Source organism: Oreochromis aureus, linkage group 12 (assembly GCF_013358895.1).
Source record: "Oreochromis aureus strain Israel breed Guangdong linkage group 12, ZZ_aureus, whole genome shotgun sequence".
NCBI classification, from domain to species: domain Eukaryota; kingdom Metazoa; phylum Chordata; class Actinopteri; order Cichliformes; family Cichlidae; genus Oreochromis; species Oreochromis aureus.
Window position 1 is genome coordinate 15,288,576 of NC_052953.1, and position 19,233 is coordinate 15,307,808.

Genomic DNA, 19,233 nt, shown 5'->3' on the forward strand with positions numbered 1-19,233 from the left:
AAACAATCACATAGCTTTGTTACTTAAAGCAGTATTACACTAAACATATGCATGCAACATTCTTGGAACTCATTTCATTTAGATCCAAGATACCGGACTAAAAGGTAGGAAGCAGGAGCTGCATCTGCAACTCTTATTAAACTCTTATTGAAAAAAGAAAAGAAAAAAAAAAAGAAACAAAGCAATAATAACAATTTTAAGAGCTTTATAATCCTGGATATTCAATGCACACATGACAAAAAGGAGGAGGAAAAAACTGCAAACCTAATCACTCTGAATTAGTCATTAGCTCTATTTATTTTGGAAGAATTTATTTAGGACGTCTTTGAGATCAGTGATGAGGGTAAAGGGGTATGAAGGTACACCGCAGAAGAAATCTCTTTCCCCATTTCCCTAGTATTTTCCACTTCAAGGCCAACCTCTTCACTGATTAAGAGATTATTACTTGCATCTGAAATAAAAATGTTTAAGATCTCAGAGCTTAGGCAGAAAAGCCTTAAAGATAAAGACTGCCTGCTAGATGACAGCGATAGCGACCTAACATTAACAGACACATCATCTCTAAAGATCCTGTGTTAGCAGTATAGTGGCATTATTTTTTATAGAGGAGTTACTCTATTTTGAAGGCAAAAAAATCAAAATTTTTAAGCAAGATCTTCAGTTTGAGGTTTTAGAAATACTCAATATAAAGGTCAGAAGAAGTCTCAAAGCCTAACAAGAAAAGCAAATAAGTAAGTGTCCGAACTCTTTATAATTTCTAATGGCCATCAATTGGTGCACTTGATTTTAGTAAACATTTACCTAATGCATATTAAAGTAACAACCACTTCTTCTAAGTCATCTTCAATGATGCTTGATGTTCACTTTGTAAATTAATGTTTTAGATTAAAACAAAATAAAGCAGATATGATTTATGGCTTGGCTACCTTGTGACTGAAAGTTCCTACTGTATGTGTATGGTCTCCTCAGGTTCTCAGTCAGATTCACATTTTTGCTTCTTAAGAAATTAGAATGATTTTATATTAAAATCCAGGTCTGAATATCTTCAAAAGTATCTTTTAATTCCAGTGACATCTATGCATCAAATACAATTTCATCAGCATAAAAATGGTATTCTTGTATGCGCAGAATAAACAGCAGTATGTCCAATACCTAGGGACACATTCATCAGTCAACTTGGAATATGAGTTAAAATCACTACGAGTTGTAATACACCAAAAAGAGATGATTTTAACCGATAGTAGAAAACATAACTGACATTTTACTTATCAACAGATAGGGGAAAACCCTTTCAAGGATCTCAGACTGATGGACAAAAATTAAAAAAAAAAAAAAAAAAAATTGCTCTTATTGTCCCAAGTGAGCTAACAATGCCATTTACATCAATCGTTGCAGTACAAGGAAGACAGGAAAGAAAAGAAAGGGGGGGAAGAAAGTTGACTCTCCAGCTGAGACTTCCTTTTCTTTAAAGTCAGATGTCCACTACACCTTGCTGACCCTCTGATAATCCCATGAGTCCTTTACAAGCGCTGATGCATATAATAAAGCACAGTAATATAAAAGCTAGAAAATAAAAGACTCGCTCCCTCTGATGTAAATTTTGGCTCCATAAAACCACTCATGATTCTAGAGGCAATAAAGATGTCCCCTATAGTTTACATTCTTGCCAAACTCATTGATGAAATCAGCTCTGCCAACAACAGTCTCACACATTCCTCCAACCACTTGTGAGCATGCAAGGTCATTGTTTCCTTCAGCTTCATACACACTTAAACGTCCATCAGCATGTACTAATTTGAAATGACAAAAGCTTCACTAAAAAAGCAAAATAGGTTAATTTTGCTTTGTTTACTTTTTTGGCCACATATTCTTGATCCATACAAATTTTCAGAGCCCACTGCATTCTAACTGAATTCGTGCTCATGCCATTGTTTCTCTGATGATATGCAACAGTTGGTAATGTTAGATGCGCAAAGTCACCCACGTACTAAGGAACCAATATCTGAGCGATCAAAAATATCTTTAACTAAGCAAAGAAACATATTCGAAGAATTAAACCTTTATTCATTGTTCTTAAAAGATAAGCAGCTCAGAAAAAAAATATATATATGTATATTACAAGAATATAGTGACTAACAAAAATAGACAGGTGATCCGTCTTGGAGTACAAACCTCAAAGATAAAGAGTCTGACATCAGAATGGACCACAAACACTGTCCCCAAGAAACCAGTGTATATAGCTGACCTTATCAGACTGTGCAGAGCTGATATTTCTCACCACAAGCACTGAGCTGTCTTTCCGTTTCCCCTATCTGTCAGGCCAAAATACCAACAGGACCACGATCCTGTCTCCACTGCCATCAGCAGGGTGAATATTAGAACTGATAGTACTGGCTGATACTGCTAATGATATTTTTTCAACATCTGCTGCTACGGCAGATGGTGGAGTTGTGCCTGAGATTTATCTCAAACTGATTGGATGCTATGACAAACTTTTATAGAAAAGAAAAAGAGACCATAAATACCGAGATGAGAAGAAAAGTGAGCTTACGCAGCAGCCAATGAACTAAGTAGTTCCCAGTGGATAGAAATCCAGCACAAGGGCATGAGAAACCTGTTTAACTGATGGAACTGCACTGCTCAAAAAAACTTAAGGGAACACTTGATCATCACAAGAAAATCAATGGCCCCATACACAGGACTTTATGGAGTCTGGTTCTGATGGAGGTTATGACTTCAATTAGGTAAAACAGGTGGCCAACGTCCATGGTGCTGGGCTGTGAGTACAGGTCCCACTAAGGATGTTGGGACTTCATGAGTGTTGCATGTCCTTTTTCTGACAGTTTGGTCAGGAATCTGCACATTAGAAGCCATTTTGTCACCTTTTGATGAAGAGTTGGGTTGATGCCGTTCTACAACCCTGTCCTACTTTCCTGAAACTGCTGGGAAACAAAGCATGCTTTCTTCCAACACCATGTACTGGCTCCATGTACATTCTGGAGGAGCTAGACTACTTGTGCAGCCTGAATGGGCTGCACCTGAATGGGCTTATGCTATCAGTAGTGCAAGGACTAGGACTTGCTAAAAGAAAAACTAGAGAAAAAAGTCAAGACAGATAAGATCAATGGTCACCTCCAAAATCATTCCCATTTTGGATATCAAATCAAATCAAATCAAATCAAATCAAATCACCTTTATTGTCACATCACATGTGCAGGTACACTGGTACAGTACATGCGAGTGAAATTCTTGTGTGCAAGCTTCACAAGCAACAGAGTTGTGCAAAATACAATAACGTGCAACAAGCAAAATATAAAAATGGTTAATCTAAAAGTAATAAATATATGTACCATATATAAAGGTATATACATTACTGAATGTGTACTAAATATGTTTTTCTGTGTGTGTGTGTGTGTGTGTGTGTGTGTGTGTGTGTGTGTGTGTGTGTGTGTGTGAGTGTGTATATACATGTTTTACAAATGAAATAGAGTAAACAATAAAATAAGATATATAAAATATAAAATATACAGAGGTAGGTATGTGCAAAACAGTGGCATTAATGTACAGTATGGAGTGCATAATGTTGAAGTTCCAGTAGTGAGGGTGAGGTGTCTATGACGTGTTCAGCAGTCTGATGGCCTGGTGGAAAAAGCTGTCTCTCAGTCTGCTGGTGCGGGACCGGATGCTGCAGAACCTCCTTCCTGATGGAAGTAGTCTGAAGAGTTTATGGCTGGGGTGACTGGAGTCCTTGATGATCCTCCCGCTTTCCTCAGGCACCGCTTCCTGTAGATGTCTTGGAGGGAGGGAAGCTCACCTCAATTATCCGTTCAGCACACCGCACTACTCTCTGGAGAGCTTTGCGGTTGTAAGCGGTGGTGTTGCCATACCAGGTGGTGATGCATCCAGTGAGGATGCTCTCAATGGCACAGCGATAGAAGGTCCTGAGGATGCGGGGCTCATGCCAAATCTTTTCAGTCTCCTGAGAAAGAAGAGGCGCTGCTGCGCCTTCTTCACTGTCTTGTTTATGTGTACTGACCACGTAAGATCCTCAGCCAGATGTACACCAAGGAAGCGGAAGCTGCTCACTCTCTCCACAGCGGGCGCCGTTGATGGTGATGGGGGGTGTGTACTCCTCTGCACCTCCGGAAGTCCACTATCAGCTCCTTTGTCTTTGCGACGTTGAGGGTGAGATGGTTGTCTTGACACCAGTGGGTCAGGCGCTGACCTCCTCCCTGTAGGCTGTCTCATCACCGTTGGTGATAAGACCCACCACTGTAGTGTCGTCCGCAAACTTCACAATGATGTTGGAGTTGTTAGTGGCCGTGCAGTCGTAGGTGTAGAGTGAGTACAGGAGAGGGCTCAGTACACACCCCTGTGGAGCACCAGTGTTCAGTGTGATGGGGGATGAGGTGGTGCTGCCCAGTCTGACCACTTGGCGTCTGTCAGACAGGAAGTTAAGGATCCAGCTGCAGAGGGAGCTGCTCATATTGTCTTGGATGCTGCCCTTTCTGTGCCTCTGGTACTTTCAAACAGCTAAAATGGACTCAAAATTGTTTGTGCTTCCTAACTGTGCATGAAATTTAACTGACTTTGTGGTATGTAATGATAATGTGTTCCCCTATTTTTAAGCAGTGTACACTGTAGGGACTAAGATCATTTGCTGTAGTTCTAGTTAACAAGAAAGTCCCTGCTTTTTAAACGTAAACACTCCGGACCCTTCCCATTTTACAATTTATTTACACAATAGCTAAAGAATAAGTCAACTCTAGTATTAAGGAGGGAATATTAGTATTCATGGTTTATTGTCCACAGAGCCAGAAACTTTTCATTACCAAACAGAAAATAATGGAAAAATGCACATTTCTGCCAAAGCAGCAACAGGCTTTTTGTCTGCTGATCACAGACTAATCGTGAACAATCGTGTAGTCACACCTCACAGGCCCATCGTGATCCAGATGAAAGAAAACCAAAAAGGGGTCTTTGGAGATTAAATTAAAAGTAGATTCTAAATTCCTGGATGAATTTCTGTGACACTTTAGTACCTAGAATAATGTGGCCCAAAATTGCAAATACCTTCCACCAAAAGGAGACCCCACTCAAAGGTTGTGATTAGGTAAAACACAGGATAGATTCCACTCACCCTCAGGTTGTTTTGAGCAGCACTGTTGAAACTCATTAAATACACTATTAAATAGCAATGTTGGCTTTTTGAGTATAAAGTTTGTGATTCCAAGTGAAAGAAATAGTTTTAAATTCAACTGCTGCTCAGAACCAGAATATAAAACTCTAGGTCAGCAAAAAAACCACACAGTAAAGAACTATCATCACACCTAAAACAACATAATATCAAGGAAAAGAGGCAAAGAATAGGATAGGAGTGGCTGATAGGTGGGATTATGTCATACTTTTTTTTATACTTTGATCTTATGTTCACATGCGCACGCACATGATTATCAAAGTCGATTCATGATGTATTTTACTTTTTTCCTCAAGACATAAAATATTCATAGATTAGGACGTCTTTAATCCAAACTATTTTTTTAATTTAAGAAAAAAAAACCTTGTAATTAGACATGTTCCAATACTTCAGAATATAAATTAATGAAAAACGAGGCCCGTTAGGATGACTCTCTGAACTTTTCATTTTCAATTCGACCACCTAACTTCAGAAATCAGAAATTATCGGAGACTTTTCAGGAAATGCCTTCTGCATGCACTACATGAAGCACCACTAACACGTTTACTGAAGTGTGAAGCCTATAATCATATACTTAAGGAAAAAGAAAGCAACATATACTCACAGCATTCCAAGAACTGTTTTAGCCTTTCAAACACTGCATTCAGGAAGCCCTAAAAAGGAAGAGAGGGTGAAATAAAGTTTAATCTCTGACATTTTTGCATTTGATCACTGATGATTGCTTCATTAGTATTGCCCAAGAGGAGATATACTGACAAGGGAATAACTTTTGGTATTTGTGTAGGTGGGGAAGCTTGCAGCTTTACTCAGGAGTATATATATGTACATATATATATATAAAAATAAAAGTGCCAGCTACTCTGTATGAAAGAGAATCAATTTTCTGTAGCCTGGTATAGTCATGGCTTAGCATGGGAAATTAGATGATAGATGGAGACACAACTGTTTAGTTCTCCAATAATGTGCAGCCATGAGGTCAACAGCAGTGGCATTAATCACGCATTCAGCCAACACAGTCTAGTCAACAACTAAAGGTCCTAAAAAGAGTGAGTGAAGAAACGGGGGGGTCACAAGTGGAGCACAGAAGACAGTGTGGAAAATTACAGAGAACACGGTTCACAGCAAGCGTTCGCTATGCTCATGGTAGGATTTAGACAGAGGGGTATAGGCAAGGTGCATGGGGGGATATCAAAATGGAGCATGTAGGAAATTGCAAACTGCGAAAAGGGAGTGCAAAATAATTTCAATCAAATCAGTCATGTCAAAAAATATTCTAGAACTAAAGAGGAAGGGAAATGAGGCTAATAGTAATGCCAAGGAAGAATGCACAAGGATGAGGAGAAAAGCAAACAAATGTCAGCAAAATGAACAGAGATGGAAAATGGATACACAGTGATAGTCATCAAATGGGTATGTCAGCAGTACTGTGAGAAGTAGGAGATGAAAAAGGCAGATGAGTGTCAAATAGGCAAGTTCGCTTTGAGAAAAGATCTAAGGGAAAAGCAGTGAGTGGCAATTTAAGTAGTGAATGTTTTAGCTCTGTGATCAAGTATATGGGCACAGACCAGTTTTACAATGCCACAAGTGAATGTGCCTTTTTTGATGCATAACTTTTTGGAATGGAGTGACACCCAGATGCTGGAAAGCTCCTGGATGTTATTCATCCAGCTTTAGTGTTTTTTGTCTATGTCGAACAAGCTCTATTGAAATTCTATTGCGTCCTCACTCTTTTAGTGATTGTTTGACAATCAAGCTAGGAAGATTATCAACTGCAAAATGAGTTTTAAAATTCATCACTGTGGCAGCCTGTGTGCAGAGTGACAATGTTCTTTATTCTTAGAGACAGTATTTTCCAACTCACTGCAGTTCTGCAATAATGCAGCCACTGTGGTGAGAAGAAAACAAACTTAATCTTTTCAGAATGCTCATGCCATGTGTAAAGAGATTCATTGTAAAACAGCTTTTTAACGGGACCGCAAGTACGAACTCCATAAACGATGCCATAGGGCTGTGACACACTAAGCAGAGTTCAGGGGAAGTGCCAACTTAGAACAGATGGCTGCACAGCTCATTCTTCTGAAAATGTGGAATCTGAATACACTGGACACTAGAATCAATGGCATATAGTAATGTGCAAAAGTATCAGTCCACCGCTTTGTTCCTTTAAATTTTGCTCAGGAAATGGGAACAGCAAAGTATTAAAACATGTACACAAATGGAAATGTAGTCTATAAGGCAAAAAAGGGAGTTTGCACACTTCTAATGAGCTTGAAGGTCAACATTGGGATGACCACATTTATTCTCCAACACATTTACAACATTTATGCAAGTTTTCTTACAGTCTTCAAGTAGTTTTAAGGGACAGTTCTCGAGCTTCTTAGAGGACATTTAAAGCTTTCTTTGGATGTTGGCTGCCTTTTGTTCCATTCTATGTCCGTTTTATCACACATTGCTTCAATGATGTTGAGGTCTGGGCTCTGGGGAGGCCAATCTAGGATGAATGGTGTTCCATTGTTCTTATACACCAAACTGGTTTTTATATAGTTCTTTCCTAATCCACTTAAGTGCTCAATCTGCTTCATTCACCCACTTATACATGCACTTTTTTCAATCCTTTTCTACCCAAGCGCTTTCTATCTAACACCCCACTCACACTCCAATGAACAGATCGGGGAGCAACTTGGGGTCAGTATCTCACCCAAGGATACTTATCATACAGACTGGAGCAACCAGGCATTGAACCACTAACCTTACGATTAACACATTACCAGGAGGCAAGGAGATTCTATGCAGGTATACTTTTACTACATTGGCAGTGTGTTTAGGATAATCCCCATGCTGAAGAATGAAGCTATTGCCAACCAACAACATTTTCCAGATAGTATTTGATGGTGGATCCTCCACAAAGCCTGCACTGTGTTTTACTGTACACACTCACTGCTGTACCTCTCTCGGTCTCCCCTGTAGATACTGACAACAATCTGAACTAAAAAATTTCAAGTCTGCATTTATCACTCCATAAGACCTGTTGCCACTTACGCAAGAACTCATTTTCAATACAGTTCTTGTGTAATTTGTCATACCTCAAACCTTTTCTGCCTATTTCCCTTCCGTTCGAATGGCTTCTTGATTATCACCCCTCAACCGAGACCATATTTGTTGAGGCTTCAGTGAAAAGTAGATGGATCAGCTTAAAGGTCAGATCCATTTCTCAGGTTTCAGTTTTAGGCCTGACACTTCTTTTATCATCCACTTGATCCAGTTTTTTGTTTATTTGTTTTTAGGGCACTGCACACCATGCCATGATATACCATGTTTTCAGCTAATTGTTCTTTGGGAATCACCTTATTGGTGCAAAAATATTAGTTTGTCATCTTTGGGGTGTGTGTGTGTGTGTGGGGGGTATGCACTGAACTAAATAAATGGGAACAAATTATGTGCTTTCAGTAAAAGATGCAATTTCAAATTTGTTCTTCGCTATCCTGTCTGTCATGTGTAGACACAACACTAGTTGATCCCTTGAATTAGTTTTTTTTTTTAATGCTTGAATGATTCATAGGTCAGTGTTAAGTGGCTTTAACAAAAATACTTCCTCTGAAAATGTTCAAGGACTGGACTGGACTGAAAATGAGCAAAAAAGAAAGTGTCTACAGAAAAACTTTCAGAGACCTTCACAAAGCCTGCAGAACTATTGCTCAACACCGCTTTGTTTTGCTCCTTGGAAGGAAAAACAAATGCACACTATTGTATGAGGAGACTCTCCGTGAATCGCTACCTTATCGTGGTGGAGGGGTTTGTGTGTCCCAGGGATCCCAGGGGCTATGTTGTCTGGGGGCTTTTGCCCCCTGGTAGGGTCTCCCATGGCAAATTGGTCCTGGGTGAGGGACCAGACAAAGAGCGATTCAGAAGACCCTTATGAAGGGAACATCGAGGGAACAGTTTACCCTGCCCGGGATAGGGTTACCGGGGCCCCGCCCTGGAGCCAGGCCCAGGGAGGGTGCCCGAGGGCGAGCGTCTGGTGGCTGGGCCTTAGTCCATGGGGCCCGGCCGGGCACAGCCCGAAGAGGAGACATGGGCCCATCCTCCCGCAAGCCCACCACCAGCAGGAGGCGCCATAGGGGTCGGGTGCATTGTGTGCCGCGCGGAGGACAGGAGCGGAGGCCCTGGCGGACTGATCCCCGGCTGCCAAGACTGGCAATAGGGACATGGAATGTCACCTCTCTGGTGGGGAAGGAGCCTGAGTTAGTGCGTGAGATTGAGAGGTACCGGCTAGATATAGTCGGGCTCACCTCTACGCATGGCTTGGGCTCTGGAACCAGTCTCCTGGAGAGGGGCTGGACTCTGTCTCAGTCTGGAGTTGCCCCTGGTGAGAGGCGGCGGGCTGGGGTGGGTAATTCTAATATCCCCTCGGCTTGCTGCCGGTATGTTGGGGTTTTTCCAACCCTCATCTGCGCTTATGCGCCGAGTGTAGAGCAGGGCGATATGGCCAAAAATATTTATCACGATATATATTTGAAAATTTGCGATAACGATATAACTGACGATATAATTGATGCCAGACAAAATACAACTCCACAACTTTACTAGTGCAAAAAAACCCCCCATCCATTTATTTTCACTTAAACAAGCAGCTGTTTTTTTTATATGCATTAAAGCTATATACAAATTTAACAGTGCAAATGCAAATTTCTTGCTGAAAGTTTAACCAAAAGGCATTTCCAGTAGAAATGGGATGACATATCCTGAGCATAACCATGTATAATATCCACTGTAGTTAAAAAGAGGTGCTTTGCAACATTAAACTGCAGTGTGCCAAATAAAAAAGCCAAATATGTATTTTTCGGACCATAAGGTGCACGGGATTATAAGGCACATTAAGCGAAACAAAGCAGTCAGATAAATCAAACTTTATTCAACTCATTCTTCTTGCTTCCTCCACTTCTGTACCATTGATTCATTAATGCTGTATTCTATCACAGCTGCTCTATTCCCATGTTGTTGCAGTATATTAATGACTAACCTCATATTGTGGATGGATTATCTCAGTTGTTCTCCTGACTGAAGTTTGGTCCGTTTACAGCATCCTGCCATGCGATTGCATTTGTCCCTAACCACCAGGAACCCTCACGTTAACGTTTATCGAGTGGAAAAGTGTTAGCGTTCATCCTCCAGCTTCACTGTTTATGTTATGCTAGCATAGCTGTGTCGCTAGCGATCACGTACCACATCATTATATACCACCTAGCCCAACTTCAGTAACCCTACAAACGTCACTGCTGTTTAGTTTCCTGTCTTCATTTATGTTGGAAGTGATAGCAGAGCTGTGCGTTTGAATTTTTTCAGAAATCTCTCAGTCAGAACATGCTATATCATGCTTAGGTAACTAGCGAAACTAGCGAGCTAACTTCCGCTAGCTTCCTGCTAACTTCTAACTCCGTTAAATGTAATAAATTCTGTTTTCATGGATGCCTGGATGTTAAACACCTGGTAAAGCAGCAATGCTGATCGTTTTATTAAAGATGAAAGAATTTAGACAGTTTTAACTCTCAGTGATGCTGTGTGTTCGTTTGACTTTGGGACCTGAAGAGGACGGAGTTTAGGACCCAGATTACTCCCAGATTTACGAGCACCTTAGTCCGACAAATACGGTAATAACGACGGCCCGCTTGCATGTTCTACAAAAAAATGTGCTTTGTTGTGTATCTGACGGACAAACACCAAACCAGTTCCACATCACTGAAGTTGCACCATTTTTACAAACCAATTCTGGTTCATCTGTTTCACTCAACAATCGCCATGTGCGCACGAAAACAAAGGCACTGCGCATGCGCGTTTTACCCATATTCTATCGCGATATTTCATTTTCTTATCGTTGCCCAACATTGTACCGGTATTACCGTGAACGGTATAATATGGCCCAGCCCTAGCCGAGTGGCAGTTCAGAGTACCCAGCTTTCTTAGAGTCCCGGGGTGGAAGGTGCCCCACCTGGAGACTGGGAGACTTCAATGCTCATGTGGGTAACGACAGCGAGACCTGGAGGGGCGTGACTGGGAGGAACGGCCTCCCTGATCTGAATCCGAGCGGTGTTTTGTTATTGGACTTCTGTGCAAATCACAGTTTGGCCATAACGAACACCTTGTTCGAACATAAGAGTGTCCATAAGTGCACGTGGCACCAGGACGCTCTAGGCAGCAGGTCGATGATCGATTTTGTAATCGTATCACCAGACCTGCAACCATATGTTCTGGACACTCGGGTAAAGAGAGGGGCTGAGCTGTCAACTGATCACCACCTGGTGATGAGTTGGATCAGGTGGCGGGGGAGGACGATGGACAGACCCAGTGCACCTAAACGCGTAGTGAGGGTGTGCTGGGAACGTCTAGCAGAGGCCCCAGTCCGTGAGATCTTTAACGCACACCTCCGGCAGAGCTTCAACAGCATTCCGAGGGAGACTGGGGACATTGAGTCCGAATGGACCATGTTCAGCGTCTCCATTGCCGAAGCTGCTGCATTGAGCTGCGGCCGCAAGGTGGTTGGTGCCTGCCGTGGTGGTAATCCCCGAACCAAATGGTGGACACCAGAGGTGTAGGAAGCCACCAGGCTGAAGAAGGAGTCCTATTGGGCTTGGTTAGCCTGTGGGACTCCGGAGGCAGCCGACAGGTATCGACAGGCCAAGCGGAATGCGGCTCGGGCAGTGGCTGAAGCAAAAACTCGGGTGTGGGAGGAGTTCGGAGAGGCCATGGAAAAAGACTTTCAGAGTGCCTCGAGAGATTCTGGCAAACCGTCAGGCGTCTCAGGAGGGGAAAGCGGTGCTCTACCTGCACTGTGTATAGTGCTGGCGGAGCGCTGCTGACGTCGACTGAGAAAAAATTGTCAGGCGGTGGAAGGAATACTGAGGACCTCCTTAATCCCACTGACACGTCTTCCGAGGAGGAAGCAGAGTCTGGGGATGAGGGAATGACCCGCCAATTTCGGGCGAGGTCACTGAGGCAGTTAAACAACTCCTTGGTGGCAGAGCCCCTGGTGTTGATGAGGTCCGCCCAGAGTTCCTGAAGGCTCTGGACGTTGTAGGGCTGTCCTGGTTGACACGCCTCTACAATGTTGCGTGGAGATCAGGGGCAGTACCACCGGGGTGGTGGTCCCCATCTTTAAGAAGGGAGACCGGAGGGTGTGTTCCAACTACAGGGGGATCACACTCCTCAGCTTCCCTGGGAAAGTCTATGCCAGGGTGCCAGGGAGAGTTCGTCCGCTAGTCGAACCTCGGATACAGGAGGAACAATGCGGTTTTCGTCCAGGTCGCGGAACACTGGACCAGCTCTTTATCCTCTCAAGGATACTTGAGGGTGCATGGGAGTTTGCCCAAACCAGTCTACATGTGTTTTGTGGACTTGGAGAAGGCATTCTACCGTGTCCCTCGGGGTGTCCTGTGGGAGGTGTTGCGGGAGTATGGGGTGTCTGGCCCATTGCTACGGGCCATTCGATTCCTATACAACCGTTGCAAGAGTTTGGTTCGCATTGCCGGCAATAAGTCGGACTCGTTCCCGGTGGGTGATGGGCTCCGCCAGGGCTGCCCTTTGTCACCGGTTCTGTTCATAATTTTTATTGACAGGATTTCTAGGCGCAGCCAAGTGGCGGAGGGCTTTCACTTCGGTGGCCTCAGAATGTCATCTCTGCTTATTGCGGATGATGTGGTTCTGTTGGCTTCATCAGGTGAGGGCCTCCAGCTCGCACTGGAACAGTTCGCAGCAGAGTGTGAAGCAGCGGGAATGAGGATCAGCACCTCCAAATCTGAGGCCATGGTTCTCAGCTGGAAAAGGGTGGAGTGCCCACTCCGGGTCGGGGATGAGTTCCTGCCTCAAGTGGAGGAGTTCAAGTATCTCGGGGTCTTGTTCGCGAGTGATGGGAGAAGGGAGCCGGAGATCGACAGACGGATTGGTGCTGCGGCTGCAGTGATGCGGACGCTGCACCGGTCCGTCGTGGTGAAGAGGGAGCTGAGTGTAAAAGCGAAGCTCTCAATTTACTGGTTGATCTACGTCCCTACCCTCACCTATGGCCACGAGCTGTGGGTAGTGACCGAAAGAACGAGATCGCGGATACAAGCGGCAGAAATGAGCTTCCTCCAAAGGGTGGCTGGCCTCTCCCTTAGAGATAGGGTGAGAAGTTCGGCCATCCGGGAGGGGCTCAGAGTAGAGCCGCTGCTCCTCCACATCGAAAGGAGCCAGTTGAGGTGGTTCGGGCATCTGACAAGGATGCCTCCTGGGCGCCTCCTGGGTGAGGTGTTCCGGGCATGTCCCACCGGGAGGAGGCCCCGGGGCAGACCCAGGACACGCTGGAGAGCTTATATCTCTCGGCTGGCCTGGGAACGCCTTGGTGGCTGGGGAGAGGGAGGTCTGGGCTTCTCTGCTTAGGCTGCTGCCCCCGCGACCCGGCCTCGGATAAAGTGGATAAAGCGGATGAAGATGGATGGATGGATGGATGTATGAGGAGAACAAAAAATTAGTCTCTATATTCAATGAGCACTACAGCAAGACCAACTAACCAAGCCTTTTAGGATCATTCTATGTAAAGTCAATCAGTTCCTGACCACTTCAAAAGTGGCTAACTGGTTGCTTTTTTTTGTATAACAACTTTTGTATATTTAATGAAACAATGCAGAATTATTATAACATCAAGCTATGAATGGGTTGAATTTTTGTTGTATTTCGTTTTTCTTATTTTCTGAGTATTTTTGAGCCCTCATAACTTCATAAGTAGAAAACATAGTTAAAACTGAGTGACACAACTTTTTTTTGGTTCATAGCTATTGTTTGTTAATAACCATGTCTGAGCAAAACAGCACAAAGTTAATGTCTAGAATGTAGACTCACAGAAATTAGTTTATCTGTTACTGATCACTTAAAAGAGGAAAAAAAATATATTCAAGGGTTACAGTTTTATTAATATGTGAGGCTCAATCAACCTAAGTTATAGCATATGAAAGGTATCCTTTATACCCATAATATCAGGCTCATCTTATAGCATGATACTTATTATTTTGTTATAGAACATTTGACACACATCAGCTATCAAAATCAATGAAGCAACTCAAGCAACCCAGTAACCTACAGACACTTTACTTTAGTTCCTGACAGAAACATGACCTTGAAAGGGAACTGGAAATTAGATCATGCAATATGAATTAAAAGGGTTTTCTTCATCATCACACCCATCATCAAAGGAAGAGCAAAATGGGAGGTGACAACTCATCAAATTCTTCAAGAACTAATCAATACATAAAAGAGCATGACACATCCATAAACAATCACAACTCTCTGACAAACTTAAATAAAAAACATGGAGCAGTCGCTAAAACATTCAAAACAATTTAAATGAGATTCCTGTTACTAGATAAAAATTAAAAAATACTGGCAAATGCCAGTGCTACCCCTCAGCCTTCTAATAGACACACCTATGACATCAATTGAAACTCCTCAGTGCACTTATTCTTGAATTATCACAAACTTGCGTGACCATGCCGCTCTCCGGCATGGTAGTGACAATTCCCCATCAGTCTTTTCGGCTGAGGGGTAAAAAGCTTAACATATGGCAAAAGAGTGAATAACTAACAAGTTTTCTATTTAGAAAAGAGGTTAATTTCTTAATTCTTAATTTCTATATTGATTTAAGAGACATTACCCACTCTGAATCAGCTCATTTTTTCCCCAACATTAACTTTCAGTTATGTCCAATAAAAACAAAGGAATAAAATGTTGGAAAAAGGAAACGTATTCCTTTGTCTCCAAACAATCAAGGGCCTGACTCAGATTCACTGCAATCACTCTCAGACAGCTTTTCAAATAATTGCCATTGCAGATAATAATAATTGTCATTGTCAACACATTGCAATCAGTGTGAGACAGTCTGCTCCAATAAGCACAACTTGGCTATGACGCATCTCTGTGCAACAGGGAAGTCGACTCAAATGGTTGCCAACTGGTTGTATTCCGGTTATATTCCTATATAAAAGCAAGACTGCTGAGTGCCCATATCATTCTGTAGATAAGTCTCCATCCACAGCAGCTACATCACTATCAGAGGTGGGAATTCTCTTTCAGATCTACAAGACTCTGGCTGGACTCTAAATGTAAGTAATTAATGTGGTAGTTAATGTGAATTTCGGCGTATGTAGACGGCAACAGGTTTGCAACAGATTAGCAAATTTTACTAATCACGAGCAGACTGCGTGTAATTGCAAATTTGACCCCATTCAGTCGCAATCTTATAACAGACTGATAGGAGACTGACTACATCTTCTTGCCATTTTATTGCTATATTGATGCACCAAAGTCTCTTTCAAGACTGCACGTCACTGCGAGTAGTTGCAGACCTGGTCCCCATCTTTTCAGCAATCATTTGAAAGGCAAAAAGATCATTGCGCACAATGGCAATCCTTTTCGTCATGTCAGTTTCAAAACACTGTTTTTCCTAGTGTAAATACAGCATTAAACAGTTTAAGATAGTTACTCTGTGCTTAGTCATATTGGCATTATGTTGCTTACTTGTTTCTATGAGCACCTTCAATTTCACAATCCACAAGTGAGAGAAAGCCTAATTATTTATTTAAAAGATTAAACAACTTCTTACAGTGCACACTTGGAGCCTAATATGAATATGTTTATATAACTTGATTTTAACATAGTGACTTATATGAAATTTCCCCTTGTGGGACTAATAAAGGTATATAAATCAATCAATCAATCAATCAATCAATCAATCAGTCAATCAATATTAAGACATGGTTGCCTAAGTAGATTCAAGGTAGGCATATTCCTGTGTTTATTCAGCACCAGGAGAATGACAACAACTATTAAAGTAGTAATTACTAAGAAAAGCAACAATGTAAATTAAATATGAAATATTTACTTTAAAACACTACAATGAGCTGGAATAACCAGTGAAAGCTTGAGGCAAACATCCGTTTAATGAAAATATTGTGACCATCTTATAACCTTCAGCCTGGAGGCTAAGTTGTCGTCTCATTAGTGGAGAAACAGGGCACAGTAAACATTTTTTTTTCTGTCATAAAAATGTCCTTGCTATCTACAAGCATAAAAAAGCAGGAAAAAACAAATAAAGCAATAAAAATCAGAAATGACAGAAACATAACAGCAGAAGCACAAAGACGGAAAAGCACAACAACAACTGAGCACACTTTTAATGTTAATGACTCGTTGACCTTTCGTGACGACTTCCATTGTATCAAAGACAAAAGGACAAACTGAATTCCCCTTTGGCAACTAACATTTATTTTTAATTTTCAGTTGTTCTGGCTTTAATAGATTGACAGAACCTATATGTATGTATATCATAAATTAGTTATAGCCAGCAATTCTGGATAGCTTCAAGCATATCTTTAATGTCAAAGTTGTTACTGATTGCCTTTACTTTCACAGAGTGCAACAACATACGACCCGCACCTCCAATCTAATCTCCTTAATTGGAAACCCTGACTCCAAATAGCTTTTGGTGAAGTCATTAACACAGAGGTTCACTAACATTTTCCAGCCTGTACCATAGATGATTACTCAGTGCTTTCAAAAAAGACCAGAGAACAAAACTACAACAGTTGGGACCTGTCAATTTACTCACACTGTGTATGAATATGTAACAAATGTACATTTTACTACGAGTTAAAATTCACAGACAATAAACAAAAACAGAGAAGTTTTGAAATTGTAGCAGACTACGTGTTGTTTTGTTGTTTTTTTAATGAAAAAGCTCACGAGGTCACATCTGTCCGAGGCTATATTGTTATTTATTTCAGCCTACAGGTTATAGCACTGCTGGCATCCACTAGGTGACCCTGATACAGCATACATCCCGGAAAATAAGAAATACTGCTGATCACAGTTTTACATAGAATTCATTTATGTTCTTTTCACTTGCCTACATATACGGTATAGCAATTTCAGGTAAAAAAAATTTCAGACACTCAAGAGCACTTACCTTCACTAAGCCTAAAGGTTTATATCTATTTTTTCACAGATAATTTAGTCCTAAGTGCATTCAATTTGCTATACTGAAAAGGTTATCTGATAAAAAAAAAAAAATTATCACCAGTATGGTTAGCAGCATTATAGGACTGCACAATGTGCTCAAGATACAATTCGTTTAGGCACAGAACAGCTAAATGCACCAAAATGTTTTCCGTTTTATTTTGGTACTTAAAATACATTAAAATTCCAAGCATGAATTCTCTTGGCTAAAATCAAATTCAAAAAGCCTTAATCCTTTAAAAAATAACCAGTAACAAGGTTTATCAATTATTCTTGTTCAGCATTCATTATTATTCTTTCACCAAACAGGAGTACTCAGAATATGAAACTGGAGTTCAAAGAATTGGGACAGTTTGTGCAAATGATTCCATTAACTCTGAGCTATGAGGAAACCAAAGCCCTATCCAGGCACATGCTAAAGATTTTTTTTAAACCAGATTTAAACTAAATTGAATTAACAGTTTCATGCAGTCGAACTTTCTTCACACTAGGAGTGAGAGAAGAGCTCCTGACTCTTTGAACCGAGACAAGGCTCAAGGCACTTTCAATCATCGTGGCCATCCATATTTTGCACGCTGTGATTGGAGTCGTATTTGACCCAAAACACCAACAGAAAAATATCAGCTTTTCCAAAATATGAGAGGTTCTAAAGCAGCCACAGCTGAAATAACTTGAGACTCACCATTACTTCCATATTCTGTTGCGGCTCTTGAAATCCATGGACTGTCAGTTTGCGAAGCACTAAAAGGAGCATAAAAACATCACTATGCAGGATTTTCACTAATTAAAAATTAACTATATTCAACATCTCCTCATAATTTGTGTTTCACAAAGTAGCTGCATATATTAATAGTTCCATGTTTGCATGTCCAATTACCTATGTTTTTAATCAAATGGTGGGATCATAACGATTATATTACCATGTTGTGCTAATAGGTGACTGCATGTCTTTGCATGATAATGCAGGTTTGTGGCATTCGTGCATGTGTCTGGGCAAGTGTTGCTACCTTTAAGAGACAGCAGTGTCCTCTCCAGCGAGCTGAGTGCCGCAGCCTCATCTCTGGCGTAGATCTGCTGGAGGAAGCAGTCTGTGTGATGGCTCCACAGGGAGCATGCAAAGCTGTAGATGCCCGATGCCAGCTGCCAACATACACATTAACATTTTGGTCAGGCACACCTGGGTTAATCTGGGTCTCGAAAGCATTTGAGGTCATTTCACTCAACATAAATGCATAAGAAATTCTGGGCTAATATGAGTGTAGCTTTGTACAAAAGCCTACTTTTGTTTTTATTTGCCTGTTTTTTATTGTTTATTGGTTTATTAACATTAAAAATATCCCTTCAGCACACCATCTTTGATCACTTTGCCAGTAAATTAATGTGACCACAGGTAAACATCGGCCACTGACATCAGTAAATGTCATTTTATTTGTTGATATGGTGACAACAAGGTCGGTGTTGACGAGCGGCCATTAAATCGGCGCGTCCCTACATGTAACATCAGAAACTCAATTGCTGGTGATACACTCAAACAAACAGGAAGGAAAGATTGACCTGTGAATAACAGGTCTAATTTAGCTCCAAATGAACTTCCAATTATAGTCTCAGCCATAGTATTATTTGGGCTCAAACAAATTACACTTGTCCCCCCCCATAAGAGCAACCTCCTGTAGATGCAAAACAAGATCATCAAAGGCAGATAAAAGCACTCAGTTCTATCAGCCAAGTGGGAGAATGTCTGCTTAAAACAACCAATAAATCAGCAAAAGGAACAGAGTAAGTGTTGAATTTTTTAAACGGGGGAGGGGTCTCTAAACAATAAATCTCATTAACTATTCAAATAGTGAATTGACAATAACATTGCAGTGGGGTAACAGTCATTTCATAAGTGTTTGCTATTTGATCAAGTTAAACAAGACACCCACATTAAAATTAGTCTGTGGAAAATTGTGAACACCATATATCAAACAAGGAAAGCAAGCAACTTCTAGCCAGAGGAA

At 41.5% G+C, this 19,233-nt stretch overlaps 1 protein-coding gene across 1 annotated transcript in view; it reads right to left on the minus strand.

The window, feature by feature from the left end:
- ipo11 (importin 11) overlaps nucleotides 1-19,233 on the minus strand; it is a 132,380-nt gene that overhangs the window by 93,664 nt on the left and 19,483 nt on the right. Inside the window, exons 6-8 of the mRNA XM_039620775.1 lie at nucleotides 18,241-18,373; nucleotides 17,916-17,974; nucleotides 5,802-5,850 (exon numbers count right to left, since the gene is read on the minus strand). Of these exons, the coding sequence (XP_039476709.1) occupies nucleotides 5,802-5,850; nucleotides 17,916-17,974; nucleotides 18,241-18,373 (241 nt within the window). The remainder of the gene's footprint in view (nucleotides 1-5,801; nucleotides 5,851-17,915; nucleotides 17,975-18,240; nucleotides 18,374-19,233) is intronic.